Below are 20,547 nucleotides of genomic sequence, written 5' to 3'. Positions count from 1 at the left end.
TTTCAAATGTGGAGGGCCTCGATGCCTTCTCTTGCTATATGCTGTTTATAATGTGACAGTATCATGGTGTCGCTAAAGAAGGGTGTGCCGCCGCATTCCTGACAATGGGAGGCGAGAGAACGGCCTTGTCTCTGACAATGAATGTGCGTGTTCCCCAAGACGCATGTTTGCGCATCTTCCACGCTGGCCTATGTAAGTTTTTCCGAATCATAATGGTATCTGATACACAATGGCCACCTTGCAATGTGTATAGTGGAAAGTGTGGTTAATTCCACAGTTAACAGGAACACTTTCATTGCCTTTGCTTTGCCAATGCTTTTCCGCATTTTTGTGCACGTGGATGCAAGCTTATGTGGAGATGAAAGAACTGCATCAACACCATATTGTTTGGCCCCATTTTTAAAACTGTGTGCCACTCGGCGAGTATACGGTATGACCGTGTGCTTTTTTGCTGTGGTGGTCCGTTCATCATCCCCAGCCTGTGTTTTATTTAGCTTCAAACGTCTTTTTCCCAAAAAAATTTATTTGCGAGTCAGCGTCTATACTGTGCTTCTCAATTCTTCGTCCTCGTCCCATATGCGCTGCATCAACCAAAGATGAACGCATACCAACTCGCTCAAGTTTCCATTCTTATGATTACTATTACAAAAGCATAGATGCATACAATGACAGCGACCCTGACACACCTTTTTCTTGAAACTAAAGTGTAACACCTTCGTAATAAATGCCATATTCGCATGAATACCTTTCAGAAGGACCTCACAATATCACAGACGTAAACACATTTCAACAGTGCAGCTTGTTGGGCAAGTTGACGGTAAAAATTGTGCAAACATACAGCGTTCATGTCGTCATGAGTGTTCCTTTCTTGTCCTGTGCTGTTATGTTCCTGCCCTTTTTGCCATAACATTGCAATGCTTCTTTTCCCATCTTTTTAGACTATACAACATTTCTCCTCAGCTTTGGTGGTGCAGAGAGCAGTGCCTTGCAAATTCCTTCTTTCCGTGGTATACATAGCACAACCCTTCACACTCTATGGCTGGTGTCCATAGGCTGTTATAGAGCGGCTTACTTATGTCAGTTATGATAGCGAAATAGACCTGTGGAGTCGCAAGAGGTAGTAACACATCTTACACAATCTGCAGGCTTCCTTCTTCATGAAGAAGAACAACATTGTGGCTCACATGTTCATGCTAGTGAATTATCCACAAATGGTCGATGTCTTTGCATCATACTCAAAAACTTGTGTTACATACCGTTTGAAGAAAATGCAAGCTTGCAAAGCCAAACAAAAGTAAGACAATTTATACCACAGTACAATTAAGGCAGTATAGTTGGGTTATGACTAGATCTTTTTCCTTACACAATACAAAGAAAGGCTTAGGTCAAACTTTAACTCTATTGGCATTGCCTATGGAAACCAGATATTAAAATTATTCACTACAGTTAAAACTCGATCTAACAAAAACAGATTTTACAAATTTCCTGATCCAACTAAGACATTTCCATTTCTGCCAGGTGCCCATAGGGTTCAATGTTGTCATAACCTCGAATTAACGAAGTTATGGCGCTAAACCCGACTTTAAAAAATTTGTTCGGAAATAAATAAAATGCAGCGATTTCTTTCTAATTTTAACACACGTAGGGGTTTTCTTCAGGCAAGCACTGCCGATAGCATTGTAAAGCTATTGCAGCTTTATTTCTCAGCCTGCTTACACAATCACTGCATTCATTCTCCCAGTATTTGCAAATTGGCAGCTTGCGATAGCTTCACATGACCCCCATCTACCTTGCCTGAATTGCCCAGGCAGTGGAGGCTTCATGTTCGGGCGACTTGGGGAGCTCCACGTCCGGGCTGCCCTCGCGAACTTTTCACATGCATGGGCATGTGCTAGTGGCAAATAAAATGCCATGGTAGCTTTCGGGTATCGCTACGTTGAAACTTTAGATTTCAAAGGACCGAAAAATCCCTCTCTCGACTTTACGAATTTCCCGATATAACAAAATAATTCAAGCGCAGTCATCACTTCATTAAATCGAGTTTAAAACTGTATATTGAACAACGCATCCCTTGGAAATCCCATTAAAAACTACATCGGTGTACTAATTATATATTGTACTCAAGTTCACCATTGCATGCATATATCGAATGCAGAGTCATGCAGTGGCCCTTCAAATGCATTTCTCATGACAGGCACATGATTCCTTGCGTCATTGGAAGTATTTACAATGAAACGATAATGTTTCAGTAGGTACTGCCACACCAAGCACAACTGAAATCCTAGCAAATAAGAGAGAAAAAATGGGGGATTTGAGTTATGCTCATGGTTATGCTTTAGTATGCTTCACTGCAAGGCAGTTGTGCAATGCGTCAAAAAATACTAATAGTGGAGAGAACTAATCATCATACAGTGAAACAATGTTATCTGCGGCCGTTCCTTGAACAGCATGACCAGTTGGGGCTTCTTGCATAAACATAGTAGAGAGAAACAGCGCAAAAAAAAAATGACGAAGATGAACTGAGGCACACAGTGTAGAAAATCGCACTGCAGACTTTAAAATGCCTATTTTGCCTGTGCACAGATATTTATAGTGAACACTTGCTGTGTACCAACAAAATCACAGGTGCAGGTGTGATCTTGTTTTTGTCCATTATTCACTATAGCTGGCTGCACGCCACTAAAGTAGACATTTTGCCGGAAGTTAGTGTTAAGTTTGTCTACATTGCGAGTCTCTGCTTGTCCTCGTCGAGTTTTCAGAACTATTTTTTTTCCCGAAAAGAGGACTGTCATGCTTTTTCGAGAACAAGTAGGTCTCTGGATGAAAACTTGGAATATTTTGCTCTCTGATGAGGCTTTAAGCAGCAAATCTGCAAATTCCTACTTTTCACGATATCATACACAGAATATCTAATGTGTGCAGAGTTTTTCAGACGAGCTTCAGATAGGCATGTTTTATATTTCAAATTATCAGGTATACTGAACTATCTTGTAACAACTTTCAAGTTTGTATATTCAGATTTGACTGGAAACAATGTATGGTACACGATCTCTATTATGCATATTCAAATAAATAAGGGCTTTCAACTACTGACAATAGGTGCTGGGTCTTAATGTTTTTTTTAATGTGTTGTACATACTAGACTATGCAAATTAATATCAATGACAGCCACACTCAGGATATGATCAAATGTCCAGGGCACAGCAGTAGCTTAAGATGATACACAGCAGTGGAGTATGCAGGTTTGTAAGGCAATACAGTCAAAAACATGAATTGCCACCAAGACTGCTCGGCTCCTACGGTAAACTCTCAGGTAGCTTAAAACTAGGTGAGAAAACAGTGGTAGCTGTTTTCTTCTATTCTCATGCTACCATTAAGCAATACATTTTATTGTTACTGTGCCTTTCCTATTCACTTCGCTAACTAAATATATGTGATATCACTTTGGTTCGGGCAAGTTAGTCAATATGTTAAGTTTGGGAGGGCTGCACAAAAAAACATTGGACAAAAATTAACTTAAACTTGACAGTACTTGCACTGCTTGTAATATTGGACAACTATGTACCTTTCAAAAAACCATTTTTCTGCCCCATGTTAACACATACCTTACAATATTGAACACAGATTTGAACTCTGGCTGAACAATGTGAATGTACCAAAAACAGTGGTATGTTAAAAGTATACATGTAACCAGCACATTTCGTTGCCTTCGTGCATTTAACACCGATTATAATTATCTGATGCATAATTATATTAGAAAGGGGCATTGCATTTGTGAGAGCAGTTGAGGCGAGGAGCTCTGTGGATTGACTTCGACCCTCTTCAGGCTCTTCAACGTGTGCCCAAATTGCAACAACAAGTTTCTCTGCATTCCAGCTCCTATTAAATGTGGTTTTCATGGCTGTGAGTCTCCCACCAAGCAGTGGACTGCCACAGCTATGTGAACATTAGAGTGGGTAGTGCATATGAATAAGAAACATCTAGTACACCGAGCAGCTGCCTGAGGCAGCTGTGGAGGTCGTGCTAGGAGGGCTGGCAGTTGATCTGTGCGACCCAAGAACACCTTACAAAAAAACTTCGCGAGCCGAAAGAACACTCACCTAGGTGAGGCGGCACGAGTGGACAGAGTTCCAAGGCAGGTGTAGTGCTGGTGTTATCGGGACGTGCGGAAGTGGGAAAGCTCTTATCAAAGTGCGATTTGTTCACGGAGTATGGACTGGCAGACTCTGGGAGCTGTGCGCCACCAGGAACTGGCCGGAAAATCCAAGAAAGTCCGGGCGAGACTACCTGCACGAGTTGAGTTGAAGAAAGGCCATAAGGGGGCAGATGCAGAAAATATCTGTATGAGAAACTAAAGCATCAGTTGCTAGCTACCCAGTAAGTCGAATCAAATCGAGTTGTGCTATAGTAACATTGCAGAGAAGCACACAGGTTTCAAAATAGTACTTCACACAAGAGGGTGTGCAGTAGGGTTCTACATTAGGGTTTCAGAAATGTGCACTGAAATGGAAGTTTCACTCTTCTACACATTCCCTTTTAGTTTAAATGCCAGCATCTGAGCCAATATGCTTGGCTAGAGTTGATGTATGTGTTTTCCACAGAGTTTTGATGGGTGACAGGTGACAAGCTAATATGCTGACTCCATGTGATCACAGACTGCATTGCTGCATTCAATCACGGTGTGCATGTACGATGCCAGTTTTAGCAGTGGTAGCGTGTCACATATTTTCCTGGAAAATCGTTGATGAATCATCAAACATCAGCAGGAGACCCTTTGCTCACCCACCAGTCACCTGCGTTCCTCTCGCATAAGCTCAACCGCGAACTTCATCTGTTCCGCAAGTACCAGCGCACATGCTTATAATGAATATCGGATGTAACGAAGGTATTTTCGTATCGGGCGAGACTTCGTTGTAACGAGTTTCGACCGACACGCAACTCTTTACAATGCACGGAGCAGCAGCACAGTCCGCGGCGCAGTGCAGAAAGCACCTTTAAACAAAGTGCCCTGGACTTTCAACGTAACTTGCTATAATGGTCACTTTGAGGTAAAGCTCATTGTGACGTAGGGTATTCGCTATACGGGTAACTTCGTTGTAAAGATGTCCGAGTGAGTATGCACCTTAAACGGCTTCTGGTTGGTGGAGAGCATGTTGAAGCTGTACTCGAGCAGCAGGAAGCCGGCCACGGTGGCCGCGACCAACTTGTAGAAGTGCCCGCGGCAGAGAGACGCCGCCGAGGCGCGCACGCCGCGCTGCCAGCTGACGGCGTCGGCCGCGGTAGCCGACAAGGCAGGCGACGCCATTGCGGACCTGCTGGTGGTGAGACCAGGGACGATGCGTCGAGCCTTGCTGCTGCTGCTGCACTGGCGCCGCTAGTGCCGCTCATCACTCGGCGCGCGCTTCATCAGCATGAGCCCGCGACCTTCGATCTCGTCGCCTGCGCCACGTCGGCACCTGCGAAAGAACAGTGCGGAGAGGAGTCAGTTTTACAGACCCCGTGGGCGCGAGCGTGGTCGCACGCATTCAAGCATACTGCTGTCCGGGCAAAAGCAGTTCAAACAGCCACATGACTATAAGCTATACCACTGAAAACGGGGAAACCCGTTGGATTATTTACATAGGCGTGCGCAGGAGGGGTGCCCCCCCCCCCTCATCATCGAAGGGGGCACTAAGTCTGCCACATGCCTTTGTAGTGGGCATCGGCAAGGGCGTAGCCAAGGGGGGGGGTTGGGGGGGGTTCAAACCCCCCCCGAAATTTTTCAGTTTTGCTTGCGTATATATACACGCACACATACAAACGTACGCACGAACTTACATAAAGTATATGGTTGAACCCCCCCCGAAAAAAATTTCTGGCTACGCCCCTGGGCATCGGACATGCGATAGCACTGTAGTGGACAGTGTGCTTCGGCCCGCAGAAAAAGATGAAGAGACAGAGAAGCTCGGACATTATGGCTGCGACATCAGCTTAGTTACCCCGCAAATAAATGCCTGTTTGCTTCGAGCCTTTTGTTCCTACAAGTTGGTGACCTCGGGCGCTTCACGCATCGCAACCACTCGTCCCACTGCTTCTCCTCGACGCCATGGAACCGAACCCCCAAGAATTCCAAGAATTCTCAATCGGACTTGTCCCGTCATCGTTTAAAGTGAAAGGTTATGGCTACGCGGGTTTTTGACGATAATGGTGGCCGAGGATTCATTCCAAGAGCTGTTTGCTTTCTTACTTTCACCCCCGGAAAGCCAAGGACCAAAGGCAGGCAGTTATGGAAAGCACGGCATCACTTTTTCATTTTTGCAAGCTTGTTTTCTTTCGAACGGGACCGACAAGGTCAAGAGAGGGATGGGAGGGGGGGGGGGGCTGCGGTGAGTCTTCACCCGCCGAAATGGGGAATGGGCGCGCCATAGTCAGTGGCGTAGCCCGGGGGCACACCGGGCCACTATTAACAGCAGTGCTCAACCAATCGAGAAATTAAGGTAAATGTAGGACACGATATGCGCCACGAGTGGGACATTTTGAAAATGATCCCGATGACGTCAAGAATCGCGAGTACCGAGCCACTGGTAATCAAACTAGCTGCAATAAAAAAAGAACCTTCCGTGCATCAGAAGACGTAATAAAATGCTGCTTGTTCGTTTCTGCGCGAGTGGTTCAAAAGTTCCGTTTTCCCCGAGCTGCGCTTCGCTCACGTGGTCGCTAGAGTTACTGTATAAGCATATACAGTAACTCTAGTGGTCGCGTCTCAGTGGTAGTTTCGGTATGGCGTACTGCTGCGTGTGCTTGGCTCTCGCTATTTTCGCACTAATTGATACTCTACTTCTGCTGCTGGTCAAGCCATGCTCCGTTACAGTGAACTATACAGTTTCGGAGTGGCCCGTGGGTGCGTCTTGGCAAGGTTGACGGCCGCTGTTGCGCAAGAAACCGTAGCGTCGGCAGCCGGGCAGTAAAGGCGGGAAACATTGGGCACGGCAACTGCTACGTCAGAAGGCCCGTTCAGGCGGGTGATTTGAAGTGCGCTAACGCCGTGCGGACCACTAAAACGTGATTTTCTTTCAAAATAAGCATTTCCTTGGCACGAAACAAGCGCAAGGATGTTTCTAGAACGCTATTTCAACAATCAACGTACACTTAATGTTTGCCTTTAGTCTCCCTTTAAGGAGTTCGCGGCCAAATAACACCCCAGCTACAACGACGCGTCGACACAAGGCCATGGAACTATATATACACCCACGACTAAATAAGCAAGACACAAGGAACGCATGATATGGAGAGATTGCCGTCTACAGTTAATACGAAGAGCACAAAAATAAGTCACCCGATGCAGATAGCTACACAAGCCACACTGCACGCGTTGGCGAACGGTCTGAGGAATACAAAGGTTGAGTCACCGCCACGTCACGTTTGCGACAGGACAGACGATGCACGCCGCAAACGCGATGTCGAGCAACCTAAGTACACGACCGAGCAACCCGACAGGCGACTGCGAAAGAGCGCCAACCGGAACAACGGCATCCGTGAGATAAGCCTAACGACGGCGCCTTGCGCCGGTGTTTTTTTTTTTTTTTTTTTTTTTTTCTGCGACGCCTGCGGTCCCTAATCCACACAACCCGGCGGGCAGCAGGATGCGCGGCGGCTCCGAAATTGGCCTTATCTCTGGCCATCGTAGACAAGTACTGCGCCCGACTTAACACGACGCCCTTTCATGGCAGTGAGCGAACACTGCCAACAGGCGAGACGCTTCACGTGGTCATGCGGATATGAATTCTGGTTCAATGGAAGTCCCGCTAATTTCTTTTCCACATTAGCATCCCTCGTACACGTTGATGCTGTTGCCACGCATTACGATTGCGATGGAGGCCATAACTAACGCCATTCCTTCAAGGAAGCGAAAGGGGGGCGGAGATGAATCGCAAGTGAGCTGCATGAAGCATTGTGCGGGAAACAGCTATAGGCTATATATCACCGCTTTATGGTCAGCTCATTTCAACTCCAAGATGGTCGCGTTTATATGGAGAATTGACAACGGCGCCGCGGCCATTGTGAGTTTCACGCGATCGAATGGTTTATTATTTTAAAAGTAAGTTGCGCGGTTTTACGTGCCAAAACCAAAACATGATTATGATGCACGCGGTAGAGGGAAATGAATGAATGAAACAACTTTATTGCGAGATCCGGCTAGTTGCTGGTCCGGGCCAGACCGCTCAGATGGAGGACGGAAGACTGTCTTCCACTAGCCTCCCTGGCCTGCTGGATAGCCCAGGTTTGGTCCTGTAGATCGGAGCTGAGCAGCGTTTTCCGCCATCGCTCCCGGAGAGGTTCTGGGGAGTGTTTGCTGATTGGGGCACCCCCCATAGCATATGGCTTAGGGAGGCCTCTTCTATTCTACATGCTTTACATATTGGGTCTGGGTAGATCTCTGGGAACATCCTGTGTAACCACCGGATTATTTTTGACCACCCGGAGTTCTTTACGGTGTATCTCAATATGAATAAACCGGTGTTCCTGCATTTCACGCTTATCGAAAAGCGGCCGCCGGGGCCAGGAATCGAACCCGTGGCCTCGAGCTTAGCAGCGCTAACTTTAAAGAGGCCCTGCAACGCTTTTCCACGTAATCGTGTAATGGCTTCATAAAAAAAAAAGCTTATTGTCTCAAGAATCGAATGCCGCAAAAATTTTTACAATCCGTCAAGTACGAGCGGAGTTATAGGAATTTGCCGCACGCTTTGAGCGCTTTCTCTCTTCTTTCGTACTAGTGAGCGCGCTGAAAGCTACGCAGGGAGGGGCATCACAAGGGGGCAAGACGATGCGTCCTTTCGTCAGCGCGCGCCATGACCTTGAGCATTTTTTTCCCCATTTTTTTTTTTTTCTCCGAATGCGCGGCTTTCATTCAGTGTGATCACGAGAGCGCGCGCGGGCCTGCGGCGGCCACGGTAACTACGCAGCTCACGATGCTCAAGTACGCCAACGGCCGTGGGTATATGGCGCCGTAATTTGGGTATATGGCACCATTTGCAGAGAGAAGAGCGAGCGAAGTCTAGCGGACTGAGAATTGATTGTAAATTCCAGGTCGCGTGCTGCACTATATATATAATGTTTGGCTCGCGGAAAAGCGTGGGATTGGGACGATAAAGAATAACGACGATGCCTGCAACGTGAAGATACGCTGCCTTGTAAGAAGCGGCTAATTACGCGAATGTTGGAGAATATTTCTATATCCTAACTTTACACCGCGAGTAATGCCAGGCCTCTGCTCTTCCACCGAAAAAAAAAAAAAATCTGCAGATCCCACGCCTTGTGGAAATCTGTTTGATGCGAATCAGTTCGCGAGTAGTTTTATGCTGCATTTTTTTGGCTTTGAGCCAAGCGTTACGAGGTGGATCGACGTGTTTTTGTAAGTGTAGTAGTAGTGTGGACATCGTAGGCTTGCCAGGCACGTCGACTACACTGGCGTTTAAAGGGTAACTTATGGTGTGACGTAATGCCAGCACTCACTTTAGAGCACACCCACGTGAGTATTATAAGTATTGAGGGACCATGGTATTATCGAAACGAAGTGCACTTTACGGTGCGATGATGTGAATATCATGCGGAACTTTCGTTAGCGTATTGAATGGAATTTTTTTTAGACTTCTATGAGAGCGAAGCGAACACTGAAGCCACAATTAACGTTAACCCGGCATGACGCCTGTATTATAGGAGTACAGATGTAATGTTTATTGCTTCGTTATAAAATTAGATAGCCAGCACTGCAACCACGATTGACGCTGCACCGAGATTACGCCTGCATAGGGTCGTTTTCCAAAAAGCCCGGCGTGGCTCTGTGCTGCCTGCCACGCAGAATGCTTGGGTTCGATTCCTGCTGGGATCCTGATTTTTATTTTTTGCATTCGTCGGGTCAATGCTGCCGATGTCTGTTTTCGCGGTTCCTGGGAAGATATACACTGTCAATTACCTGTGGCACGTGCCCGTAACCACGGCGCGTGGTATGTAGTGTCTGGAGGAATGGGTTTGACGACGTACGCGACAGGATTTTCACGTTATTCATGTCATGACCAGACAGTCCTATTCGTCAAACCCTCTCACCCTCACATGCCAATCTTGGTCTACACTAAGTGAAGGAGACGATCACGAGAGCACTCAGGCGGATAGATAGATAGATAGATAGATAGATAGATAGATAGATAGATAGATAGATAGACAGACAGATAGACAGATAGACAGATAGACAGATAGATAGATAGATAGATAGATAGATAGATAGATAGATAGATAGATAGATAGATAGATAGATAGATAGATAGATAGATAGATAGATAGATAAAAACTCTCAAAGTGCCTTGGGTTATCTAAGAAATGCTTCGCATTTAAAATAGCCTTTCCTTACCACTTTAATCCATCCCACCGCTAAAAGAAGCTGTGTTCCTTCCCTTAACGGCAGCGTTTCGTAGCACATTGAAACAGTAGCCGAGCCTGCTTATCAGCTGCGTAGGAGATAGGAGACACAGACGCAGCGCTGTGTCAGTTTACGAACAGAAATGCGACTCGAGATACGACATGTGTAGCGCTAGCGCGTTTGATGTTTCCTTTTTTTATGTTGCGCTGTAAATGGAAACTCGCATATACGACAGTAGCCTTTGCGATGCAAACGAATTATACATATGAATTGGCTCGCACAGAGCATTGGCCGACGCGCCGGCAACAGCTTCCTGGACTGTCACTGCTGCTCGAGAATAAAATAACCGATTCACGATTAAAACGGCTTCCGGTCGCAGGCATCAAGGTTAACAATCTCTCGCGACACGTGGAGCAGTTCTCTAATGAAACTTACACGTGCCCACGGGCGGATTCAGAATTTTTCTGAGGAGGTGGGGTGTGGGGTCAGGTTATGGGAGGACCTGATAAGCACCCTCCTTGGAGGCATACATTCAGAAATCAAGGGGGTTGGTTCAGGACCTCCAGACACGATGGGTAAGTCTAAAAAAAGAAAAGAAAAGAAGGCAATGACAGAGAAGAAAAAAAAATAAGGAAAAGTTTGCTGTCACTCCGTATGTGCCTGAGATGTCACATAGACTTAAAGGGACACTAAAGCCAAATAACAATTTATGTCAGAGTGAAAGCCCAATGTATGACAACTTCTAAAACGGTAATATTATCAACAGCAGTGCCCTACTTACCGAGAAATTAAGCTAATTGGATGGATGGATGCTATGAGCGTCCCCTTTATAAGGGGGCGGTGACATGTCTGCCACCAGGCTCGAAGGCGAAAAAAAAAGAAAGAAGAAAGAAAGCTTCCTTGTTTCATGTTGTCCTAATGCCTTATCTACATTGATTAAATCTATGTTATTATACCAAAAAATATAAATTCACGGTCCATCTCTCTGCCTCTTAAGGCAGAATGACCTTATTTTCCCCCATTATTTATTTTTGTACTTTATCTCTACTTTTCTGCCACCAATACTCTAACCGTCTCTTACTTATTTCTATCGCGGACGTGTTCAGCTTTCCATTGTTGTCCCTAAAACCCAAGGCTTCATGTAGACTCGTGCCCACACGTATACCTGGGTGAATATCGCCACATTCAATCAGTACATGTTCCATCGTTTCCTTAGTTCCCCCGCAGCATGTACAATGTTCTTCTTCGTTACTGAATCTCGCTTTATAACTACGCGTTCTAAGGCAGCCCGACCTTGCTTCAAACAGTAAAGCGCTTCCCCTTGAATTATCATAAAACCTTTCCCTCCTTATTTCGTTTTTTCCTTTTCGGTAGTTACTCAGAGCCGGCTTCTTTTCCATCGCTGTCATCCAATAAGTCCTCTCCGCCTCTCTGACCTTCCGCTTAATGCTCCTTGTTGCCATATCGCCCGCACTGCCAGCCGTATATTTACTGGTGAGCCTCCTAGTTCTTTTTCTCCACTGCATGTCAACGCTTTTTCTATACAAATACCTGAAAACCTTCTCTGCCCATCTACTCTTCTTCATTTTCCTCAGCCTCTCTTCGAATCTCATTTTGCTCTGAGCTTCCCGCACTTCAAAGCCTGTCCATCCCATATCACCCTTTACAGCCTCATTTGTCGTCTTCCCGTGAGCGCCCAACGCGAGGCGGCCCACCGTCCTTTGATTTACATCCATTCCTGATTGTACCTCTGACTTCATGCACACACTGAGTTCCCAAATGTAAGCCCCGGGACCATCACACCCTTCCACAGCCCTCGAAGCACCTCGTACCTATTGTACCCCCATAAAGCTCTGTGCTTCATAATTGCAGCATTCCTCTTTCCCTTTGCTACCGATGCTTTCTCTTGTACCTCCATATATCTATCCCCCTCATTTACCCATACTCCGAGGTACTTGTACTCGCTTACCCTCGGTATTTTTTGGCCCTGTATTAAGACCGTATGGTCTCCGTGATCATTGAATACCATCAATCCACATTTTGTTGCACTAAATCCTAGTCCTAGAGCCTCACACTCCCTTCCGCATATATCTGCCAGTCGCTGTATATCATCTTGACTGTCCGCAAATAAGACAATATCATCAGCATAAAATAGACCTGGAAGTTTCTGCTCAACCATCGCTCCGACCTGTTTGTGTGACAAATTAAATCTAATGTTGCTACCTTCTAGCGCTTTTTCCATCCTCACCATGTACAGCATGAATAACAGCGGGGACAAAGGACATCCCTGTCTCAGCCCCTTGCTAATTTCAACGCTGTCCTTGCTACTTATTCCTTCCCATTCTATACAAACTGCATTTTCTCGGTATATTTCCCTCAAAAGCTGTACACAGTCGTCACCTATGCCCACTTCCTTCAATATATCCCACAAAATTTCCTGATTAACGTTGTCATACGCCCCGGTGATATCTAGATAAGCTACGTATAAGAGCCTGTTTTCTATTTTAGATATTTCTATACACTGGGTAAGAACAAACAGATTATCGTCTAACCGCCTGTCGATTCGAAATCCATTCTGAAGTTCTCCCAAAATATTTTGTTCTACCCACGCTTCTATTTTTAATTTTACTGCCTGCATCGCCAACCTGTATAGCACCGATGTAATTGTTAGCGGTCTATACGAGCGAATGTTATCCCTTTCTCCCTTGCCTTTATAGATTAAGTTCATTCTACTTTTTCTCCAACTGTCTGGTATTTCCCTCTCCTGTAAGCACTTTTCTACGGCTTTCAGCAGTGCTTCTTTAGTGTTATGTCCGAATTCGTTAATGAGGCTGACGGGAACCCCATCTAAGCCCGGAGTAGTGCGCTTAGGAATTTTTCCTTCGGCCTTCTTCCAATTGAAATTCTCTAGTACTACATCTTCGTCGATTGCACCCCTTTGCGTACTTTTACTCACCGGGGGAATCCCCTGGGGGACCTTTTTAAACGAATCGGCTGTTATCTTTCGGATGTAACCTAGCGCTTCATATCCTTCCAATTTATTTCCTCCTTCATCTACCATATGTTGTTGCATTGTGACAGACTTCCTACCCAGCGCTTTTAGGTGGCTCCAAAATATCCTAGGCGCGGCCTTCTTTTCGCGAATCTCTGTCATCCAGCGTTCACTTTCACCTTTAATTTTTGCCTCGACTAATTTCCATTGTGTCACAATGTGTCACATGATGAGCGCCACGAGTGGGACATTTTCAAAGTGATCCCGATGACGTATGGAAGTCGGCCTACAATAAATCACTAGTAATCAAACTAGCAGCAGTAAAAAAAGAACATTCCGAGCATCAAAAGACGTAATAAAATGCTGTTTGTTCGTTTCCGCTTGATTCATGGAAAACAAAACCTCCGTGGCGTTGCCATGGGGAACGGCGCGCGTGGTTCACAGGTTCCGTTTTCGCTGAACTGCGCTTCGCCCGTCTCAGTGGTAGTTTCGGGATCGCGTACTGCCGTGCGTGTTTTGCGCGCTCGTGAAAGTCGCTCTGACAGAAAGTTCGACAAAATGCCGCATGCGTGTGATATTGCCGGATGTCCGAATGGTGCACAACGCCAGTGCTGCAGCAAGGAAACCGGTGTGTCTTTTAACTGGGTGCCGCGGAATGAACCCTTACGCTCGAAGTGGCTTAGTGTCATGCCATTGCGCCAGTGTGCTAAACAGTCAAAACCTCTGCGTGTGTGCTCGCTGCACTTTCGTACTGAGGACTACGAGACCAACCGCAACTTGAAGGCTTTGAATGTGCCCATCCGAGCAAGTCTTTGCCGCAGCGCCGTTGTTGCTACTGTGGGTCCCGCTACTTCCGCTCGGCTGCTACTAGTGTCGGCGGCCGCGCAGTAAAAGCGGGCAACGTTGGGCACGGCAGCAGTGACGTATGAAAGTCGTATTTTCAGGCGGGAGATTTGAAGCGCGCAACGCGATGCGGACCACTAAAAACGTGATTTTATTTCAAAATAAGCACTTCCTTGGCACAAAAGCAGCACTACGAGGTTTATGGACCGCTATTTCAACAATCAACGTCGACTTAATGTTTGCCTTTAGTGTCCCTTTAAGGTGGCAATGCGCTTTGTTGTGAAGGTGGCATTTTCCAGGCGGCCTGTTAAGACTAGCAGCATATGCTCAGCTGTGCAAAAGCGCTCTGAGAGCAACGTCCGAAATAGATAAGGAGGGTCACCCGTTATGAAAAGAATTTTGTTCCACGCGCCACGAGCGTTGTTTACGAGATTCCCTTGTCATGGTGCATCTTGCATACGCCAAACATGCCGATGTGTCAACACGAGGCTCACAGAGCGTGAGCAGGCTCACAGCGCAGTGCAGGGAGTGTAATACACGTGTGTTACCCATCCATAATGATACAAGTGTTATTTAGAGTCATCAAGACCGCTAAATCCGGGAAATTGTTGAAGCGTACCATATATCCGTAAGGAGGGAAGTGCGTGTATCGGCCAGGTGTCGATCTCAGAAAGGGAGATTAGGTTTCTGGATGGCACTTACCGTATTTATTCGAATCTAAGCCGACGTTTTTTTTTTTTTTTCCGGAAAAACGATGTGCGAAAGTGGGGGGGATAGACTCGAGTACAATGATTAAGTTTTTTTTTTTTTTTTCTGGCCTTGAGAATTTCGGGGATCGGCTTAGAATCGGGGCCTGCCTAGATTCGAGTAAATACGGTAGCTTTGATGTGAAATATGCCGGTCGTGCTGTCGTTACGCATTCCTCGTATCAAGACGTTACTTTGATATGCATACCATGCAGCTTCTTGCTTTCCAGAAAGTATATATGTTGTTGCACGTCGATTAAAAATTTCAGTCGACAGTCAGCGCTCGTGTCGTCATTTCTATTTTGCGTCTTCGTGTGTGCGCGCTGTCTGAAGATGAGACTGTACTTCCGTTTCGCGAGAGTCCGAATCGTGGGCAGGAACCCGACGAAGTCCGCTGCGACGGCTTCATCATTCGATCGCTTTGTTTTTTGGATCGAATTTTCTAGGGCGCGTTCGGTCGCATACCTGCGACCGACACACGGACGCAGGCTATCCGTACGCTATACGCGCACAAAGGGAGGACTGAACCTGTGTAACGCCAGATAACGCAGACCCAGCCAGGTCGGCTGATGTCGCATTGATCGGTTGGAGTGAGCACAGTAGTTAACCGGCAGAATCAGGCCATCTTGGAAAACCACGGTAGAATGTACCGGCGATTGGAGAGCAGGAGTATGTATGCCCATATAACTTCCCGAATTAATCGATGGCACGTAAAAATATGCTATTAGCCATTTTACGCTAACAGTAATATATTTTTTGTCTTTTTTTACCATTCATGAGTTGACGAACGCGGACGGGTTACGTAGTACTTGTCAATATAGTTACAGTGTTATTAACCAGCGCAGTAATGTAATCAACATTTCATGAATAAAACACTGAAGAGTGCAGAGTTTGGTGCGCTCGTATACAGACAACAGCGCAACCACCATAGACTACGAAAATCTGCGAATGAGAAATGGTATGAGACATCGCATCGCGTTTTTTGGGAGACAGCACCAAAATTAACCACTTCAGTCGCCAAGGGAGCATTTGCATCACGTAAACGTACGTCATTTTGCTCTACGGTTCGCATTTCACACTGTGATTGTGGGGATACGCAGATCGTCATGAAGCACAGCTTTCAACTGCGCAGGATGCGCACAAAATGGCAGCACGGGAGACGTCGGTGAATACAGTCGAACTCACATATATGGAACCCACATGTAACGAATTATCGTGTAGATCGAACAATAGTAAAATCCCGTTTAATACCGTGTCGATAAAGTGTGTATGAAATATTTTGTATATCGAATTGCCTATATATGGAAATTGTGTTATCACCTTCAGATTCGATATACCATGGTTCGACTTACCCCCAAAGACCACACAGGCCCGTAGCCAGGGAGGAGGGGGGAGGGGACGAGGGGGGAGGGGAGGAGGGGAGGAGGGGGGAGGGGAAGAGGTGGATGAGCCCGATTACGGCGGTAAATGATGCACCCTGCTACCGTACATTTTTTTGCTAGACATCATTTGCCCTTGGTCTGGCAAGCTAAAGCAGCACCCAATGTGAAGTGAACGGTGCAGACAACACCATATATGGGTGTCCGTCCGGCGACAAACCAATTTACACCGTTAAGAGTGTAATTTTAATTTGTATGTGCGTGCGCACGCGTGTACTGTAGCATGAGCGATACAGTGAACTGAAAAACGCGAGCATGCAGGCGCGCCCTCATATAAAGAAACGGTCCGACCAGCTCGATCTCAGTTTCCGAACTGTTGCGCATGCGATAGATCCTGCCCCAGAGTCAAGGCTGAAACCACCGCGTCAGTTGCAGAGATTGCGCGCGTCCTCTTCCGCGGCCTTGCTTGCTTGCTTGCTTGCGCCCGGAGGATTTAATCCACGAGCAAGTGCCGCTGGCACGCAGCGCGGGCCGCTCGTGGCACTCAGGCGCTCCATAAACAACCTCGTGCCGTGCTCCTTCGCGTAGTAGCAGCGACCTACGGGGTCGTTATAGCATTGCCGACAACCGCCACTGCCGATAGCTGCCACGACTCTGGTGCACTGCGATCGTTGAAATAACGTGGGCATGATGGCTAGTAAGTGGATTTTCCTGCCCTCGTGATTGCGCATTAAAATGTTCAAGTGGCTTTACTTACGAAGAGGTATTGACTTGTAGCGGTTCCCATTCAGAAGCAATCTCACCTTTTGTTTAAAAGGCAAAAGTCGAAAAGAATGAGTACATGGACAACTGCGAATTTCTGTGTTGACAAATTAGTTTTCTACAAAATATTCCGCAGCAAAGCCAGAAAGCCGTTCTCTTTAAGATGATTACAGCCAAATCAATGCATTAGCTATCATATCATGCCGACTTAACTGTCATGTCGCTAGTTCTCGTGCGCATTGTAGCAGCATAGTTTCTTCCAGTATTTCTGCGGATGGCACTCCTCGTAAAAGCCGTTCCATACAAGCATTCTCGGGACCCGGTTGACTATACGCTTTCGGTAAACAGCCGAACGAGGGGAAGTAATAAATACGCGTACCGGTCCTACAGACGACGCAAGGGAAACGCACAACGTGCGAAACAAAACGCTGACATTTCCGCCACAAGGGCGGCATTCCGGTCTCACGCGCCATGATCCTGCAAACGAACCCAAATTCAGATGGGCCGTGCGCGAAGAGTAGAAAAAAAAACGAGACGCGAGAACCCGTCGCGCGCGTCGAGTTCGTTACGCGAAAGCATGCAGGACTCTGGGCCAATTGGTGTACACGCGCAGACGCTCAACATGTGTCCACAGCCGAAGTAGGTCGGGCGTGCAGAAGACCGCAGCCGTGCGGGCAAGGTCGTGCTTTTAGCTTCACCAGCTGCACACGCATACAACCGGACGCATCGTATCTAGTTAGCAGACTAGCGGTATTACAAGGTGCTCGACGCATACATGTACTACATGGCGCGTCGAGTTCGCATGAAACACGCAATCAGCCTCATTGGCGGAGCCAATATAAACGACCATCGAGAGAAAGATTGTGGTGTGCTTGTACAGCACTAATAACACAAGTTCACATGCACTTTAATAAACATAAGCCACTTGGATAATTTTTGGGGTTTTACGTCCCAAAACTATATGATTATGAGAGACGCCGTAGTGGAGGGCTCCGGAAGTTTCGACCATCTGGTTTTCGCTAACGTGCACCTAAAATCCAAGCACACGGGCCTCCAGCATTTCGCCTCCATCGAAATGCGGCCGCCGCGGCCGGTATTCGATCTCGCGACCTTTCGGTCAGCAGTCAAGCGCCATAACCACTAGAACACCGTGGCGGGTATGAGCTGCTTTGACGCTAAGTACAAGAAGAAAGGAACCGCGTAATGCGTGCTAAATAATAACAAAACAAGTTACGAACATCAACAGAACTTATATGTATCAATCAAAACGTCACTATGAGTAGTCATTACGTAACAAAATAATCACAGGTGCGGATGTGGCACTGCAGCGGCTAGCTATACATAGCCTTGACCTATGACCCTCTTGGACGTGCCCGTGACAGCTCGATTCGCTGGCAGTTTCGCATCTTCGTAATAACGAGAACATTAGGCGTCTGCGCAGCGCAGAGTTACAGGGTATAAGATGATGATAGTGGTTTGAGATAAGGAAAACACGCCGACTTCTGCAGCCCATAAGAAATCCCGGGGCAGCGTCAGTACCTCTACCGCACCGCCCTGTCTTCGCATTTGTAGAAGGTCTGAGGTAGAGGAAGTTGTTAAAGCCGGAGGAGCTATAGCTCGGAGCTCGGTTTTTCTATATAGACCCGTATTGAGCAACACGTATACCGTTAACTGTGGTGTGGCCCGTTATTCTTTGTGTGGCGATTAATGCAATGCGATGCATGTAACATGCTGCCATAACGCGTCATACCTTTGCAACAGCAGCCGCTCCGCCGATACAAGCTTTTCAGGAGTGCAGCGTGAAGGCAGGCGCATATTTTTCTTAACTGAGAGCACGTGCAATTGGAGACCATTTGCGCTAACGACGGCAGTGACGCGTTTTGTGTACGCGGGTTCGTAGCCTGGTGACCGAGGCCGGCAAATGCTCCGCCTGAGCGCCACTTTCTGTTTCATAGGGGTGTTCGCCATGTCGAACAAATCGAAACCATTCCGGTAAGACAAAGTGCTGCAGGCACACATGCGGATTGCATTCATTTTAAGGATTCTCATAAAGAGCATCCCATTCACCCGGCTTGCTGGCACAGACCACAGAAAATATTTGGTGGCTTCTGTATCATGGCCCCGAAGTATAGGAGAGCGGTGAATGCTTACGTCTCGAGTTGAATAACCGCATAGGGCTGTATAAGCACTTCCTGGCCTGATCAGTCAGTTGAATGAGAGTTACTTTAATACACAGTAAATGGTGATTGTTCGTTCTTCCCGTGACACCGGCATCTGCCTTGTGTAGGGTGCCTCGATGCTAGCGTCGCCCCAAACGCTGGCATCGAGGCGTCCTAAAGCCTTGCGCGAAGGGCAGCACCACCACCGGCCACAGCACGAAGGAAGTGTTCCGCGGCGTGGCACACACCATAATACACAATCACTGCACCGTAAGAGTGCGCCAGATACGACTCCACGATAGAACGTGCTTAACGAAAGGTGTTTAGATGCGCATGCGCAGAAGGACGCTCTGTTGCAAGAACACGCACGAAAGGATCGAGCGCCTCCTCGGTCGACCGGCGACAAACAACGCCGAAGCCGGCCGACTCGTGAATCGAGCGCGGCGCCTTGGCCAAATCTGGGCCACTCGTCGTCGTCGCGGTGTGTGTGTGTATACAGCCGCAGCGTCCGCTATGCGCCATCACGCCCGGGCAACATCCCCAGCCCTTGCCACCTTTCACACGGCGTGGACGCGTCACGCCGAGCGCGTCACACAAAGCGCACATATGCCGTCGGCGCGCGAGATTCTTTTTCTCGCGGCAAGCTGACGGGATGCGGCGAGCCGATTCTTCACCGCGTTCCATGAATGGGCTCGGAAACGCGATGCCTCCGCCGAGCAAGGGACGACGCGCAGTCAGTCGGCCAAGTCGCCCGCGGCTCGAGCGTGCAAGCGCAGAGAATGCCGTTAGGGGGCAAAAGAAAGAAAAAGCTGGAACGAAACAAAAGGCAAGGAGAAGAACCAGGTCGCGTCGTCGCCACGGCCGAAAAGCTCACGACGGCGACAGTGGAGCGCAGGCGCGTAGCCCAACCTATACAACATATATGGCCCGGTGCGATAGAAGACGGCGCGAAGATTAGGCCGCGGCAGGGTTCTGCCTCGTATACGAATTATAGAGCCAGCCAGATGATGGGCAGTAGGGAACTGCCGCCTGCGTTCTGCATCCGAGGACTGCACGCGTTCTTAACTGATAGCGCATGCACACGCTATCACAGATGAATGGATGATTCTCCTCCTGCAAGCTTGAAGCGAAAGTAATGCCTGTTCTCCGTGCTCTGCAGCTGAAGGCCTTTCGCGCCACGAAATTAAACTACTTCGAACGTCTGCGCATAACGTGTCGGCAGAATCTAAGTGCGTCAGCATTTCTATGCCGACTGAACGAGGCAACACACTCA

General features: G+C 47.4%; 1 protein-coding gene across 1 annotated transcript in view; it reads right to left on the bottom strand.

Annotated features, from left to right (window-relative positions):
* The window catches only part of LOC119396158 (beta-1,4-N-acetylgalactosaminyltransferase bre-4), a 52,323-nt gene that overhangs the window by 15,688 nt on the left and 16,088 nt on the right, over positions 1-20,547 (bottom strand). Inside the window, exons 2-3 of the mRNA XM_037663248.2 lie at positions 5,123-5,456; positions 4,101-4,287 (exon numbers count right to left, since the gene is read on the bottom strand). Of these exons, the coding sequence (XP_037519176.1) occupies positions 4,101-4,287; positions 5,123-5,305 (370 nt within the window). The 5' untranslated portion in view covers positions 5,306-5,456. The remainder of the gene's footprint in view (positions 1-4,100; positions 4,288-5,122; positions 5,457-20,547) is intronic.

Source organism: Rhipicephalus sanguineus, chromosome 6 (assembly GCF_013339695.2).
Source record: "Rhipicephalus sanguineus isolate Rsan-2018 chromosome 6, BIME_Rsan_1.4, whole genome shotgun sequence".
NCBI lineage: Eukaryota > Metazoa > Arthropoda > Arachnida > Ixodida > Ixodidae > Rhipicephalus > Rhipicephalus sanguineus.
The sequence above is the reverse complement of the archived record's forward strand: the minus strand, read 5'-3'. Positions and strand labels throughout refer to the sequence as shown.